This window comes from Hermetia illucens, chromosome 2 (genome assembly GCF_905115235.1).
Source record: "Hermetia illucens chromosome 2, iHerIll2.2.curated.20191125, whole genome shotgun sequence".
In the NCBI taxonomy this organism is placed as follows: Eukaryota; Metazoa; Arthropoda; class Insecta; order Diptera; family Stratiomyidae; genus Hermetia; species Hermetia illucens.
Genome location: NC_051850.1, coordinates 115,182,877 through 115,200,411, shown reverse-complemented (window position 1 = coordinate 115,200,411; position 17,535 = coordinate 115,182,877). Strand labels below are relative to the sequence as shown.

The 17,535-nt window shown below is 41.5% G+C and overlaps 1 protein-coding gene across 1 annotated transcript in view; it reads left to right on the top strand.

The window, feature by feature from the left end:
- Positions 1–16,737, top strand: part of LOC119650371 — a 30,411-nt gene extending 13,674 nt beyond the window's left edge. Inside the window, exon 3 of the mRNA XM_038053102.1 lies at positions 14,534–16,737. Within this exon, the coding sequence (XP_037909030.1) occupies positions 14,534–16,489 (1,956 nt within the window). The 3' untranslated portion in view covers positions 16,490–16,737. The remainder of the gene's footprint in view (positions 1–14,533) is intronic.
- The last annotated feature ends 798 nt before the right edge of the window (positions 16,738–17,535 follow it).

Sequence of the window (17,535 nt, the reverse complement as noted above, 5' to 3'; positions counted from 1 at the left end):
AAGTATTGAAGTCACCGGCACCCTTGGGCTATGAACACGCGAGATCACGCTCCTGGGTCCTTCGAATCTTGTTGACATTTTTGCCTAGATCTTTCAGGTCGGGGTCAGCTTTGACTTTTTGCAATATATCCGTCTTGCACGAATTACCCTTGCTGGAGCTCATAATTGCCTTCCACGAATTCGCACTTTAGGTTTCTTCTTCGCAGTTTTACTTATTATTGGTCCATCCATCGTTTTCGTTCTCCTTGGAATTTACCAGTTCGATCGCCGGAGCTCGTATTTGGGGCACCAGCTTTCTATCTTCCGTGCTTTTAACTTCATTTTTCGGATTTATTAGTATGGATTTTTCTCATAGGGACCTGAATTCTCAGAGGATCCACACGTGTTTCTCGTAATACGATTAGGTGCTACTTGTGTCACCTGTGACACCGCTCGACTTGTCATTAGAATTTCGTTCCTCCTGCTGCGATTTGTTATAAAACACTTTAATAGTTCTCACTATACTTTTTATGGCTTTATGCATGTTGTTCTTGTCCTTGATGAACTCGGACAGCTTAACTATTTCTGCAACAAGCTGTGTGAAAAGTAATTCCTTTGGATCAGGACTTTGGTCTCACATGGGTCCCAACCGGATTACTGTTTTCAAATAGTCCTTAATCTTCGGCATTCATTGATCTTCCCTTCGCTTACCTTTTATGATCTTTGGTGTTGGCGAGATCTTAGAGTTGATGAACTTCTCTTGAATGGGTTTTTTTCTTGGTTCTGGAGTACCTCCTGCTGTCGCTTCTCCTGAACACATGCGGTCGGTATAATGATCGTTTCTGTGGTCCAGCGATCTGCTTTCAACTTATTTTTCTTTGATTTTTTTACTGATGTTCACAGTAGAGTAGTATTTCGCTTGGACTTGTAGCATTAGATGCCATGGTGTCTAAATTGTCCAACACCAAGAAATTGCGGCCGAGGGATATCGACGAGCGTGAGCCCGCTTGATCACTCCCAAAAGCAATTGATAGTAGGGTTCCGAGCCCTTGCACCGTAAATTTCCACCTTGTCACGTCTACTATAGTGGTTTCATGTTCTGGGTATTCTTCCCATAATCATTTTGGTCCGCAAGTCAGAGACGAGCAAACACTTGCTTCCACTAGTCAGAAAAGACACATGTATGAACACATATTCATTCACACATCAATAGGTATGCCCCTATCCACTAACTGGGGTCGCGCCTGATGGGAAATGGGAGAATTCGCGTTGGCTGTCTATCTGTCTGCCAAGTGTCTTAAACGCTCGCAGAAATGGCAGCTCCTTTTCTCTTTCAGAGGCCTAGTCTCTCCTGGTTCAGATTACTTGTCATGTTGCGTTCTCTGTGTTCTGTTATTTTTAGAGCCACTCTCCTGCCTACGGCAAGTTTGAACATTATCATTGTATTTTTTTACATATGATACAATATATTGTGTTTTACAATTGATGGTTTCGTCGTATGTATGCCCATTTTTTGTGACGAAAAGAATACATGTTTTTCGAGTCCCCTTTGACCCTGACGTTTGTCAAGTGTAAGTCGATATTTTTAAGCTGTTGGATACTTGGTGCTATATACCTGGTGATTACGCCACTAAGTTATGGATCTGTGGTTTCATTCCCAGAGTCACTGTGCTAAACCTTCGAGTATTTCATCATTGACGTAGGGTCGTTTTTGACGTAGATGTGGGTTGTTTAACCCGCTTTTTAATGTACTAATTGCAAAACTTAGCCATTTTAACAAAGTTGCGCTATTACACATTTGGAGAGACTATTCCTCTGGATTAGTAGCCATGGTTAGATCTTGGAAACCTTCACACTAAAACTATTAGCCGCTAAAATTATGTCTCTTGTAAGACTATTTTTTGTCTCGAGAGAGAGAGGAAGGGGATTGCTTAAATGTCAGTAAATCTGCTCTAAATTACTCTATGATAACGTTTTTAATTTCGGTCAGTTTTTGCTGTTACTCGAAATGTCTCTTTAACGTTCGTCAGTCGGAATATTGAGAATGAATGAATGTTTATTGAGATTATGAAAGAATGCGTTGCGTCCGCGCTTTAATCGCTTGTTAATTGTTCAGGTCACTGTCATTAGGATCACATTTCCTTCAGTCCAAAAGACCGTTGAATAATGTGCCTTCTCGTTCTTCCTCGGGAGGTATATTCTTCCTTTACAACTCGGTTCTTTTTGTGGGTCACCAATGTGGGATACCTTAGTGTATCACGCTACGCAGTTTCGTGTTTCGTCTCAGTTTTCTTTACGTGTAAGGATAACTTCATATTTTCTACAAAGCAGATGTATGGGGATTAGAAAATCAAAAGGCATTGCAAAAACTGAATTCTTCCAATGCTCTGCGCATATAAATTCAAGAGCTGAAAATTGAGTAATGCGTTTAGAAGTGCGTCGGATGTGCTTCTTACGGTACCGGTATATTGGTATTAGTCCTATACAGTGTGGTTAGTGTACGGTGAACATTTTTCTTGGTTCACCTTAACCCACCATACTACGGCTCCATAAGAGAACGACGGCCGAATGATAACATGTACCGACATTACCACATCGGACCTAAGTCTACATGTCGAGGCAACGGTTCGCGCATAGGCTGTGAGAAAGCTTGTTATCTAGAACAACTTCTAGATGCTTCTTCCATTTCTTCGGAAAATTGAAGCGGTTTCAGTTTCCTCCCTTTTGTTTTTAAAACCTTATTACAAGCGGTGTAATGTCTGCCTGCCTGTCTGCCTGTCTGCCGCAAGCACTTTCCTCAGAAATGGTTATACCGATTGTCATAAAATTTGGTAAAAGGGTGGGAACAGTGTACACCCACACACGGTTAGTACTATACGAAGTCAGCCTTTATTTTGACATTTGTTGGGAAGGCAGGGAGTGCGGGGATTCAAAAGTGATGATTTGTTTAACTGATTCAGTCTCTGAAACTATCCAACCAGGAAACCTGAAAAAATAAAGACAAGTCGGGAAACTGGAAGCTCGGCGCTTCAGGTATGAAAGGTTTTGCTTGCTTCTTCTGTTAGTGAGTGCAGACCTATCCCATTTGTACGTAGCCTGTTATTTATATACATTTAACAGGTCAGACTACTCATTTTAGTTTGATATTGATATTTAGTATATTGGGTTTACAAGGTAAAGAGCTACTGTAACTTTGTTAGTAATAGTATGGTTTTGATAAAGTCGGCTGTTGATATCCCTCGACTGTAGTGCCTCGGTGGTGGTCATCGTGGCATTCAATGCTACAAGTGTTTAGAGTTGGAGAAAGAGGTGTTCAAGCAAAGCAAGGCTTTACCAAGAACACCAATCGGTTGAAAGGAGATCGCTGTAGTCGGGCAGCGGTTTCGACACCCATCGTATTTGCCCAAGAGGGACGACCACAGGAAGTACTCCCAGACCAGGAAATTGATCCATTCAGAAGCTTCTCAATTCTTTGATTTCCACCAACGCCAAAGATGGCAAAATATAAAACGGACGAAAGCACGTTCGATTCTACGGGGGAAAGTGCGTTTAGAAGAACAAAGGAGGAACTACTTTTCAAGTAGCCTGGCGCAAAAATCCGGCCTGCCTGGAAAGAATAGAGTCCGGGAGAAAGACGGTGATTTCTAGGGAAGAAAGGAAATACAGAAGCAGTTTCGAAGAACGGAACTAAAAGCACGGAAGGTAAAGAGCCTGCGCAAGTGTTAGCAATCGAAGGGAAACCTAAGGGGAGTGAAAATGGAGGATGCACGAAAGTCGTTAATAAGGCGATTTAATGTTTGAGCTAAAAAGATCCAGCTTGAGCAAAACCGACGGCTTTCGCACTCAAGTGAAGAAGTCGCTTTGGGAGAATGTCACAGTTCAGGCCCAAAACCATGAGATCTACATACAATGCAAGGATCTTGACTAAGTGAGAATCGGAGAAGAAATGCACAAAAGAACAATTTCAGTTGCAGAAACTGTAAGAAGAATCCACCGTAAGCTTGAGGAAAGCCTACGGTCATACTCAAGCGGCCACAATGCACCAGTGGCGTGGATCGATCCGATCGATGCAAAAGGTGTGGGGAAAAAGGACATATTGCCATGGAGTGCAATGGGGACCCCAAATTCCTATTGTGCGAAAGAAAGGAAGGAAGGGATAACCGGCGTATTGCCGTAAGATGGTAAATGCCCGGAATTCAGGAAGGCGTTGACTACAATGGAAAAATGAGGTTTATTCAAATAAACTTCAACAAGTCGGAATACTTGAAGCTCGCGCTTCGGGTTTTCTATTCATCTTATGTGAGAAACTTCTTCGCACATTTTTCCATCCGTATATATTAGGTTGTTGCAAATGAAATGTCGGATATTTGAGCAAAATTTCAAAAAACTATAACTTTTATGAAAATTAATTTTATTAGTCAAAATAAGAACCAGCAGCTGCAATGCAAACGAGATACAAGGGCATTTATTCCAGTTTCGTAAAAGTCTGGGTTTCTAGAGCTAAGAAATTCTTCAAAGGCACTTTTGACAGCTACTTCATTGCTGAATTGTTTCCCCGCCAAAAAGTGATCCAAATGCTTAAAAAAGTGGTAGTCGGTTGGCGAGAGGTCGGGTGAATATGGTGGATGAGGAAGAGTCTCATATCGTAATTCATTTAATTTTTGGACCGTCATTCTGGAAACATGAGGTCGGGCGTTATCATGGAGCAGTATCACTCCATCTCTGTTGACCAATCTAGGCCGCTAAACGCGTAATTTCTCGTGCATTTCATCAAGTTGGGCACAATATTTCTTTGCATTAATTGTTTCACCACGCTCCAAAAACGAATAATGAATAATTCCAGATGCAGACCACCAAACAGTTGCCATTACCTTCTTCGGGTGAAGGCTCGGTTTTGGCATGTGTTGTGGAGGCTGATCGGCATCTAGCCATTGCGCTGATCTGCGACGGTTGTCGTACAATATCCACTTTTCATCGCATGTCACTATTCTGCGCAAAAAGGGATTGTTCCTGTTGCGGTTGAGTAGAGAACTGGATATTTCCATTCACAGCGCCATGTTTTGCTCGTTGAGTTCATGCGGAACCCACTTATCAAGCTTCTTCACCTTTCCAAGCTGTTGTAAGTACCGAGATACTGTCGAATAGTGTACGCCTATTTTCTCTGCAATGTCACGAATCGATGATCGGGGATCAGATTCCACTATCAAACGCAACTCGTCGTTGTCGATCGATGGTCCTGGGTGTCCACGAGGTTCACTTTGGAGGGTCATGTCGCCTGATCGGAATTTTTCGAACCACCGCTGTGTCGTTCGTTCGTTTGCTGCGTCAGCTCCAAATGCTCTGCAAATGTTTATCCCATACCACCAGAGTCACCTTGCGGCAGTTTTAAACATTAAAATCATAACTAACTTCACTTCATTGAAAAATCCGACATTTCATTTGCAACAACCTAATAGCTACAAATCCAACATATTCCTTCATATTTTTCCAAACTACAAGATATGCGTACATATTACAGATATAGATATTGTTCTCACCCTAAACAAGCAAACTGTCTGCTATCGAATACATATCCCTATATATATAAATTTATCCTACTTATATTTCCGATTTACTTCATGCACAAAAGTATACATATTTACGTAGATAGTACGTATATTGAATACTGCTGGTTTAATGTACTAATGTATCTATCGGGATTAACTACCCACAAATTTCATTCGCACGTATATATGCCTACATACATACATATGTCTGTCCAGAGTAATTAATATTGATATACAAATGTCATGTAAGCTCACTTTGTTGTCGTATTGATGAATTGATATGGATGATGACGTCATACACGTTGTAAAATGCATGAAATCCATAACAAATGGCGAAGTTTCACCCCCTATAACTTTGTTAATAATAGTTGGATTGTCTTCAAACTTAACCAAATTGTGCCTTATGTCATCCTTTATTCAAATTTTGTGGTTGTAGCATGAGGGGGGTTTCCGGCTAAATTTCTAAAATATGCTAATATACTATTATTAACTTTATTCATGCAGATATCGGAACGGGAACAGACATAGAATCGATTCTAATAAGGTTTTGTTTCACACAAAACCTTAATAATTGCAGGGTCGCTTACTTGAGCAGACCACTTATGAATCCGAGATGGAAATTGGAATCATAGGTGAACCCTACAGAAACCATGACGGTGGTGTATGGGTCACTGGCGCGATTGGAGTAGCGGCGATACCGGCGTGCGATCGCCAAGCTGCTGCGCTACACCCAGTCTCCCATTGCTTTGAGGACATGTTAGACAATCTTGTTTTCGATGCAAGGGGAAGAAGTTCAAAGGTGATTGCCAATGACGCTTGGGCCCCGAGTCGTGAAGCAGGGGGAGTAGCGCAAGGGGCTGAAGTCTGTCAGAGGCTTTTACCCAGCTGGATTTAGTTTTGGCCAATGAAGGTGATGCAAGCACCTTTCGTACAGGGTATCTTCATCAACGTAGATCTGACCTTTGTTAGCCTTGCACTGATCCGTAGTATGTTCTGGCACGTTAGCGAGGACTACATCGGCAGCGATCATCAGGCAATCATCTTTGAAACAGGGAAACAGGATACCTAAAGACGAGGAGGGCATCAGGCTGCTCTGCAAAAGCATTGGCCGAGGGAAGTTTCTTGGAAGTGTGGTTAGGCGAACCTACTATGGCAGGCGGTCCCATGGAGAGAGTTCTCCATGTCACGCGACGCATCATCAAGGCATGTGACACATCCATGCCTAGGAGGTCCTTATTCCCCAGTACAACTACTGGTGGAATTGTGAATTGGCCAGCCTTGGATCAGGCTGGTACCAAGCCAGACGAGCAGCTCAGAGGGCGGCAGAAGCTGGTGCCACTGCCCAAGGTTGGTAAACCTCCAGGTGAACCATCTTCTTCTAGACCCATATGTCTTCTAGACACTATGAGGAGAGTGTTGGAGCGGATAATTTACAATAGCTTCGGGTGTGAATGATGATGTATTTAACCTTGTGGTTTCGGAAGCGGCTATGGTGGTGGATTATGCCGACGATATAGCTTTGGTTGTGGTCGCAAAGCATCTAGAGGATGCTGAGTTATACTCTTGCTAAGCAATCAGTGCTGTTAAGGCCTGGTTAGAAAGTGCTGGACTGGCACTTGCGGCGAAAAAAATGGAAGCGGTCCTCATCACAAAGCGCTGGGAGCGGAATTATGCCCGAATTAGAATCGGCAATGACAGCGTCACTTCTAAGCCGACCATCAAATACTTGGTAATGATGATTGATACAAAGTTAAGTTTTAAACACGTTCAATATGCTTGCAACAAGGGATCCACGACCTGGCGAGAATAATGCCGAACGTGGGAGGGCCATGGTATACTTTTAGGTTACTTATTGCCAGGGTAGTGAGCTCTTGCTTCATGTCATCCCTATTTGAGGAAAGGCGTTTCGCGTATCATGTTATTCAAATTGGACAATATCAAGGACCCAGAGCAAATATTCTTCCACTGTTCCAAATTCAGGGACGAGAGGAGAAACCTAGAGGAACCTTAAGGTGAATCATTGGTACTGGAAGATGTGGTGAGGAGGATGCTAACATCGTAAGAGGGTTGAGATGCGATCAACTCAATGATCGCATCAATCCAGGGCAAACTGTGAAAAACGGAAGATTTGAAGAACGCGCGGTTACGAACGTCGCGCATAGCAGAGTGAAGAAATAGCTAAATGAGCTAACTCCGCCCGGTGATGTAATATATTATGGTGGTTCCACGGGGCAGGGGGGATGGTTTTAGTGGGTAAAAATCTCACACTCTGACGTGTCTAGGCTAGAGTCTTTTTGCACCTCCTTACCTAAAAAGAAAAACGAAGAGGTTTTGTTTTGCAAACCGGAGTCGCGAAACTCCGGACGTGTCATATTATGAGCCCTCACCGCCTAGGTTTGACCCGTGATAAAATATGAAGCCGGTTTCGAAAATGCTAATTGAGCCCTTTCATTTGATACTCTACATGGCCACATTCTGTGAAAAAAAATTTTGCACCTTCTTTTCGCATGTATGGCTCCCCCTTAAACTTAACTGTAAATAATATAATAAATTGGGTGTGACAGACAGACAGAGAACGGACAGAGAGACATCGACACGATTCTAATAAGGTTTTGTTTTACACAAAATCTTAACTAAGAATTAAAGGGAAGATTGGTTATAATTCATATTCTATACACCATTATATCATACATCGAGTACCATCCCTTGATGCTTCCCTCCCTCTTCATAACTTGGATATTTCAATCTGAATCACTGTGTTTACACTCGTCGTCTTCGGGCCCAGTTCGACGAGGACTCCGCCACTCCTCGTTTTCCGTATGGAAGACACCTCTGCTCCGTTGTCTTCGGGTTTCATCCTGTAGCGGATTTTACTAAGGACTTCCGCAAATGTCTTATCTTCCGTCGACTAAATGAGCAGAGCCGACGGTCTAGTCCTTCTTCGTTTCTTCGTCTTTTTTGCTCCTGGCTTTTGGTTGGCAGCCTCCTTGTCTTTGGACAGACGATTCTCTGGCGGCGTAGTTGTTTCCTTTTTTCCTTCTTCGCCTTATTTTTAGGGCCCTGGAAACTACTTTGATGAAGTCTCCTTCAGGCAAGTCGTCCTCTTTCCACTTTTTCCTCAGTTCGCTTTGTAGTGGGCTACCTACGGTCCCTTTGAGGCAAGCAGCGTTTCCAGCGGAAATTACGGTTGTTTCTGCTCTCCAATCGTCTTTGGCTACTTTGCACGTTCGTCCATAGAAAGAAATGCGGTCCAATAGTTCCTCCAGTTCCATCAGCTCGTTTTTCACGCCTTTACTGACATCCCTCTGGAGGAACGTTACCGACCGCATACGCTTCACTACTGTGAGGCATTTCCTGTTGAGCCTTCCCTATTCGGCTCTAGCTAGGACGGTCAACTGCACTTCCACTCGGCTTTTCGGACATATACTGCAATAGTAAGGCTTACGACTACGGCAGCTGGCTTGCGTGTATATCAGGGGGCAATGAGGATATGTCCAAAGGCATCGTTGGAGGTCCTTCTGGGGTTAACACCTCTCCATCTGCACATATAGATGCAGGCAAGGAGAGAGATCTTCAGAATGACTGGGAGTATCAGTGAGGCCGGGAGCTGTCTAAATTGACGGAAGATTGATTTTCTTTCTGTGCGTTAACCCGAATTATTGATATCAACGCATAACATGATAACGAGGTTTCATTTCGATAAGAAGTTTGAAACATGTTGAAGTAACAGTGCAAACTGGGAGAGCATGAGCAACTGAATACCTGGTGTTATGACGGAACAGGCACCGGATTCATACTTGGAACCAATGTGTAAGCACACTGGTATATTCAGGCGGAAATATACGCCATAAGCATAGGAAGCAGCGCATTGATATTCTGACCGATAGCCAAGCGGCGATGAAGGCGCTTAGGTCCAACCAGGTGAACTGTAAACTGGTATGGGAATGTGTTGTGTGAGTGAACAAGTTTAGCTTAAAGGTCATGTTTGAATAGAAGGCAACGAAGCAGCGTTTGAACTAGCCAGAAAGGTAGTAGGGACGCCCCTACACGGACCAGAACTCTTCTGTGGAATCGGAGACGGGTTCGTGACTATGAAATTAAACAAGTCGGGAAGCCGGAAACTTGACGCTTCAGGTATGAAAGATTTTGTCGTTCCTTGTGAGGAATGATGAGTACATGATAGTTGCGTGTGTATATAGTTAAAAATACAATTGTGCTGTACTTTTTAAAAAGCCATTTACACAAATAATTTGATCTGGAAAATACTGTATTCATAGCAGTAAACCTCATACGCTTAAAACTAGGAGTTCAATATTATTCACAAATGTGACGAAGTTAACCTAATAGATACAACAAGTCGGGAAACCGGAAGCTGGAAGCTTCAGGTATGAACGGTTTTGTGTGTACGTGTACATACGCATATGTTATGTGAGAATATAATAATTACTGAAAATTATGGTAATATACTATTATTAACTTTATTTGAAGACATATCGCTATGGAAGATATTTCGGAGCATAGCCACTATATAGTACCAGTATCTTGACTTTTTTTAGATTTTTCGGTTGGGCAGTTTCTGAGAATGGCCCCGTTAAATAAATGATCACTTTCGACCCACCAAACTCCCCGCCTTTACAACAAATGTCCAAATTAAGACCAGCTTCGGAAAGCATTAGTCGAGACCTTTCATTTCATACCCCACATGACTATATTTGGTGACAAAAAATTTACACTCCCTTTTTGCATGTACGGGGACCTCCGCTTAAATTCCACGTAAAAAAATATAACTCACGGTATGCATGAGCGTTCGCAGTTCCCACCTTTCCACCAAATTAGGTGGCAATCGTTGCTACAATCTCCGAAAAAAATGCGTGTGACGGACAAGCAGACAGACAGACAGGCAGTAAACCGATTTTAACAAGGTTTTATTTCACACAAAACCTTAAAAGGGCTGGGGAGAAGTAGATTCTTCATGAGTGGAATTTTAATTTTTCACTCGAATGTCAATTATTCTCGTTAATGATGACGTCAGTATCTTATTTGGATGGCTTATGATCCAGTAAATTCCCGCGAAATTGATAAGCTTGAACTACTATAACTTTGGCACTAATAGGTGGATTTGCGTGTCACTTAGCATGCGTACGCGAGGCAATGTTCTCTATGCTGGTACATATGCGAGATGAACTTAAAGGGGGTTTTCAGGCAATTTCTAAAAGTTGGTAATATATAATACTATTGGTAAGTTTATTTAAACAGATTTCATGTAAGCGCATCTTCCTGATTTTTTTCGAAATTTCGGGTTGGGTAGCTTCTAAAAATTAGTCGTGTCTCACATGAAGTGTGTATATTTTGACTGCTTACTCGCCCATTTTACAGTTTACGTCAATCAGACTCACAAAATACTAATTGATTGGATACGCCTACATCACTATATTTGATGAAAAAAAATTTTACATCTCTCTTTGCATGTATGGGGAGTCCCTCTTTAAACTCCACATCAATTTATGTCCCGCCCAATGGGATTTCATAGTTCCCATATGTCCACCAATTCACTTGGATCGGTTTAGCCGTTTTGAAAAAAATGGTTGTGATAGGCAGTGAGTCGATTTTAACGCGGTTTTGTTTTACATAAAATCTTAAAAATGAAGAGGAACGACTGAGGGAACTATGCTGGGCGAATCTATCAGGAATGGAGTAGTTCAGGGTGCTCATGGAGGGATATAAACCTAACCGCACAAAGAACTGTTTAAACATCAGCAAGAAAAACCTTCGGATTATTGAGGGAATGCTGCTGATTAAACTATCCCCTGGGGAAGTTAGAGATACCTACGGATACTGCCTGAAAGTTCAGTGCAGAGTTAACAGAGTCCATATACGTTCTGGGATATTGTCCGGCACTTGTGAACAGCAGACCGAGGCACCTCGCAGAATATTTAATACTAGACACTTGGAAGTAGGGAATATATTAAAATTCTTGATGGTTACTTGACATACTATAGTGATTAGGTGCACTATAGTGGGCAAATAAGTGCAACTTCCCTTAAGAGAATAATGATAATAATAGTAGTGAGTCCATCAACATACTCCACAGAAGTCAGGATAGAACACTTTTCTGGGGCAACCTTTCGTTGATTCTGTTTTCAGGTATCGATCAACACTAATTTCAGTACACAGCAATCTCTGTGTTAGCATAGTATGATCCTCCTCCTATTATCTCCGAAAGCAGCATTGTCCAGGAACATTCCCATTATGTGCTCGCCTATCAGAGAAGCATTGTCTATCTTTAAAATCAAAGACCAAAGAGCATACTCACAGAACCTGCCCACGTTGGCAGGAATGTCGGTTTTCATTTAGTGGGCACGACGTCAGCACCTTATCGCGAATTTACGCTGACCCAGTCTCTCCAGACATTTCAGCGAGAAAGATGCTAAGCTGATCTCCCTGAAATTTTTTGGGTTGGAATAGTCCCGTTTTCCAGGCTTCGATATGAATACTATCCTTAGGGTCTATGCCTCACTTTAGTATCGCCCGATAGATGGACATAAACAGTATAGTAGCTTTCACGTTTTAAGTGGAAATCAACGTTCTCATAGTCATCAAATTCTCTTTGTAAGGCTTTCATGTTGAAAGATTTGCAGAAGCCGAAAATTTTCTCCTTTTCACTTGTGTTTTACAAGCTTTTCAATCACGTCAGTCTGGCTGGAGTTTTAGCATTTGTTGGCTCGACCAGGGAACGAGAACCGTTTTACCGCGTTTGCCTCGGGTGTATAAACGTCGTCAAAGTGCTATAAAAGTGAGACATCCTGTGTTTCCAATTGATCTTCTATTGCCAAAGGAATCCAAAGTTTTCTAGAGAGATGGACTTTGTCGCCGTTGCGGGATTGCATTCGGTATTTCCCCAATAAATATAATATGTTGAGCGTTCCCTTCACAACCTATTATGTGTTCAATATCACCTGATTGTGCATACACTACCAGATTCAGTTCTTGCGTTACCGGAGGGCACAAAGAATCCTAGCATGAGTATGCAGAGTATGCAGCAACTCCCTATCAAACGCAACTTTGTTGTCGTGGAGGGAGCCTGTAGTAGTCTGCTACTATATTAAGGGTGTCCAAAGCATATGAAGATAGAAGCAACGGACTGTAACTGTACAAGTGGTAAGGGGTCACAGACTTTAAATCCACCAGCGACATTGAGTCGCGGCGAAGCATGGATTTTGGAGGTCTCACCAGATTCATGTTTCCTCACGAAGAACTTGCGGAAAACATGGCCTGCACTTCAGAAAGGAGAGTATAACAATTTTCTCAACGAGTGGAACTGGAAATTGGACTACAGCCGGCCTGTCGGTGTTGTCGCCTAAGTCTTTCAGAAACAGAAAGCAGAAAAAGAAGGAAACTTCAGCCGCAAAGGAGTGTAGTCCCCTCTCCTTTGCGGCTGAAGTTTCCTTCCTTTCCTGCTTTCTGTCTCTGGAACTAGACTACGCTTGTCGGAACCTTCCCTTACACTTCTATCAAGAAGACAGTGCAAAAGGAGAGTATAGAACACTTGGCAACTTCTAAGACATATTTTTCCATTGTTTGTTAACAAAAAGGAGGCCACTGAATGGTCTTTGCCTTCCGGTGCTGAGCAGTTCAACCCTTCAACTCTCTGAAGAAGTGAAATATCTGGAATTTTTCTAGACAAGAAGTTTCTTTGGAATAAATATGCAGAGGTAAAGATGAAATGAGCTCACACAGTTTGTGGGCTGTGTAGGACAAAGGTTAAAGAAAAAGAAGACTGTAATGAGAGCAGCTCATAAATTAATTTGATTAAATCTATAAGGAAATAATGGACGTGAGAGAATGAGTTATTGGGAGGTTTGGATCTAGTTTTCGCAATGCCTTTTGATTTTCGAATCCTCATGTTTTTATTTGGTAGAAGATATGAAGTTATCCTCAAAAGTAGAGAAAACTGAGATGGGATATACTGAGGTTTTGAATACCGGTGGCTCAAAAACTGAACAGGATTGTAGAGATTTTTTTCTTGAGCTAATATGCAGCGGGCTTTTAGGCTGACGTGTGTGCGGTACTAAGGGCAGCATTCTATGTAGTTGACGAGCGATTGAAGGGCAAGCGTATTGCAACATCTAGCGGTAGTGAAGGTGCTTTGAGTGCGTTGAGCTGCCCATTGATCATTTTAAAAGTTGTTCATTAATGTAGAAACGGATCGAACCAACAATAAGTGCGTCAGCCGCATCGGCTAATTCTGCTATCAAAACCTGGGAACAAGCTTCACATAGTGACAAGTGGCAGAGCCTTAACGCTGCTGGGCACACCAAACTTTTCCTGCCGGAACCAAACAAACATATTGTAAAGTTTACCCTGTCCAAAAATAGAAAGACTTGCAGGAGTATTGGGGGCATATTGACTGGCCATAATTCTCTAGCGGAGATAAATATATTCTGGAGAGGGATTTTCCAAAATGATACGCATCTATCCTGTAAGGAGAAAGCGGGGTCCCCGTAACATTTTCTATTTGAGTACCCGGCCTATGCTTGATACTCTTTAGACGGGAGAAATCGAGTGCAATGGACCATTAGGGTCTGAGTACTCAGAGGCTAGCCTCTCCTCGATCTCGCACAACCAAGCAGAGGCAATTACGACGTTTCTTTCTTTTGTCGTTAATTTGCTATTGTCAGATGATCGCAACTTGGTGTTGAGGACCGCATCGTGATATTGGTTACCTCTAACAATTTTGACATCAGGGCGTGGGCCCCTAGTCTTGAGGATCTCTTATCGAAGCCCCTTTAACTGATTCATTAGCATAGATTTTGTTACATTGAAACCATGAATCTTGTACCAGAAATATAGAATTTAAGGGCAATACGGCAACCTTGCGAGCCTTGCTGTCAGTAGAAAGCAAGAGCCCTTGACATACTGCAAGTTAATTTGACTAACATTTAAAAACGATAACTACGTAGCGTTGAAATAAATGTAATTTCATTTCTTTTTTCACCCTTCTTCTGTAGGATATCATCAAACTTCAGGACTATATTGAGCTTCTAGAGTTGATGCAAAAGGCTTCTAACGAAGAATTCCCGACGACATCATCGCATGACATAATGTCTACGTTCGACAGAACCTTCAATGCAGTACGTAATGCAAACATTTGGTACGGAACAATGAAGAAAGTGCCCAAGTATTTGCAAGCTTATGATTGCCAAAGTAGGAGGAACTCTGACGACCTTGCAAAGTTTATGTCTAAACTTGAAAAATGGATCAACGATCAAGAAGGAACTTTAGTGGAGGCTGAGCATTTTAAGGAGGAATTTGCAAAAATTTGTAGTAAAGATGTGGTCTACCAGATAAACTTCGCAGTCAGCCCCTTTAAACTAAAGCATTTGTGTCGCTTGTGCAAGTTAGCATTTGCAAAAAATTCCATCGAAATCGTTGGTAATCGGATGCGTATTGCTGGCCGATATGTTTTATTAAGCGAAATCGTGCCAAAGGTGCAAGATGAAATTAATGAATTGGACATTTTCGCATCTGAAAAACTTTTCATTGATTGTGATTTCTCAGCAGTTGGGCGAAAGATGCAAATGTTTGTAGCAGTACCAGAGTGGGAAGTAACTGGAGAGCAGCGCTCAATTGTCTTAGATGGTGTTCCCGGAGAAACTGATTTGGGCGTTTCAAAGAAAGGAGAAAGTCTGGGTATGAAAGGAAAAGATGGTATGCCCGGTTTCCCGGGAGGTTCTGGCGGAAATTTTTTGGGTGTTTTGATTAATTTAAAAAACGCAGAAAACTTGAAAATCAGTGCCTGTGGAGGAAAGGGTGGTTATGGCCAAGATGGAGGCGAAGGTCATCGAGGAGAGGACGGTACTGATGCCAAACTGCCAGCGAATCAAGAAGAACTTTTCAATAAGAAATATTCGTCTGGCGACAAATGCAAGACAAAGAATGAGAGGGGATATTCTTTCTTCCAAAAAATACACGGTCGAAGCGCTGAATTCAAGATACCGGGGGAAAAAGGCAAGCCTGGTGGAAATGGAGGGAATGGAGGATGTGGCGGTGAAGGTGGTTTTCCAGGGCAGGTGCTCTTTATCGGGTCTGATTCATGTAATTTGCCAAAGGTAGTTGCGAAGAGGGGCGATAGGGGGCAAAATGGGAAGGGTGGTCGGGGTGGTTTGGGAGGGAAAACTGGCATATCGATTGTGGGTTCCATTGCAACATCAGGCATGTCAGGTATATTTCACTGGAAAGATTCGGAGTCATTTAGAAGTGAAAAGGTTACGTCCGAAGAGGTTGCTGAAAAAGGCTTAGATGGTAAGAGTGGCTGTGCCAAAACCAAATCGATAACACCGGAACCTTGTGAATATAAAAACTTTATACAGCCGCTTGCTGATTACATAGGATGGTTTTCGTCCAATTTTGAGACGGAATCCAAAGATACTGAATACATCAAACGCTTGAGAGAAATTTCTAATTTTGGTAAATGTGAACGAATACAAGCTTTTGCCGATGAGTTAATTCAACTAGAAAACTTGATGGTGGCACATGAGGATCGAACTGCGTGTCGAGATAAATATGTGCTGTTGAAGTTATATATTTTGTATTTTTCCTCTATCACTTATAAGTTCAACGCTGAGGATTTTAAGATTTTGTGCTTCGTCTATGTGATCACATTATTTAGACACGCCTCTGATTTGCGGGAAATTCCTGAATCAAAGTCTCATTTTGTCTCTGAAGTAGCTCAGAAAATTGTTGCCGGTGCCAGGAAGGAAGAGAATAACGGCGGACTTACTTACGGTGCTGATTATGTATCTATTTTTGAGAATATAATGCTTAAACTCCATCAGTATGAAGCTTTGGAATTTGAAATAGATAGATTGGCTGGAGTTTCATTAACCGCTTATAACAAAAACTTGGTGAGGGAGGAGGTCCAAAGTTTCAAAGATATGATAGAAGGAAAGCTTGAAAGGAATTAATATCTAATGTTGATACTGGACCTATCGTCGAAGATGTCGAAATGAACTAAAAACTCATTCAGCAAAAATGAATTTTCGCATTGATTTGCTATATTCCTTTTGATAACAGTCTTCCTTTCCAGCCTAGGGAGTATTGAATCCACATTTATTATTAAAAATAAGTTCAATAATTTCATTTATTTGCCTTATTTTAAATATTTAACCTTTCATAATATTTAGCGTTTAGCAAAATGTATTGCTTTTCTTGAATTTACTAGCACGTTTAAAATAAATGATAAATATGTAGAACAAACAGACCATAAAATACCAATGTATGTAATATTTGCTTAAATTTATGCTAAGTAACCAAAAGAAGTACTAAAGAGCAAAATACAAGTGAATTATTTTTTTTAAATAATAGAAATGTTACTTTGTTTCAGGTATGATGTGATCGCAAGTTGATCTACGCTAAGTAAATGTTTATAATCCATTTATGAATAGTAAAACATACAATTAAATTAAAAAATCTTGTTAGAACGAAAACACTGGGACAACGAAGTAAATTAAAATTTTAATAAGAGGCCTTGATTGTAAAATGGCGGTTACAAAGTTTTTTCCAACGACCCTTCTTCTTCTTCTTTTTTGAATGTCCCGCGGTCGCATCAATTTGACATACAATTTTTAATTTATGGTGAACTAAGAAATTTTTAGCTAGAGAAATAAACTCCGCCATGTTATTTACATCGCATGGTGGTCGCAAGCTAGGTAAAGAAAGAGGGTTTGTACTATCTACAGTAAAACAAAAATAAAATGAAGGGAGAAAGAGATAAATAAAGTAGAATAATAATAATAATCGTTGGCGCAACAATCCATATTGGATCAGAGCCTTGAAGTGTGTTAGAACACTTCATTCAAGACCGTAACGGTACACTACAGGACATTGCGCTTGCCCGAGATTATTACCCTGATTTGACTCAGGTACTCATTCATAGCTGAGTCGACTGGTATCCAACGTCAAATCATGATACAAATTCCACTGCCACCAATGAGATTTGAACCGCGACCTT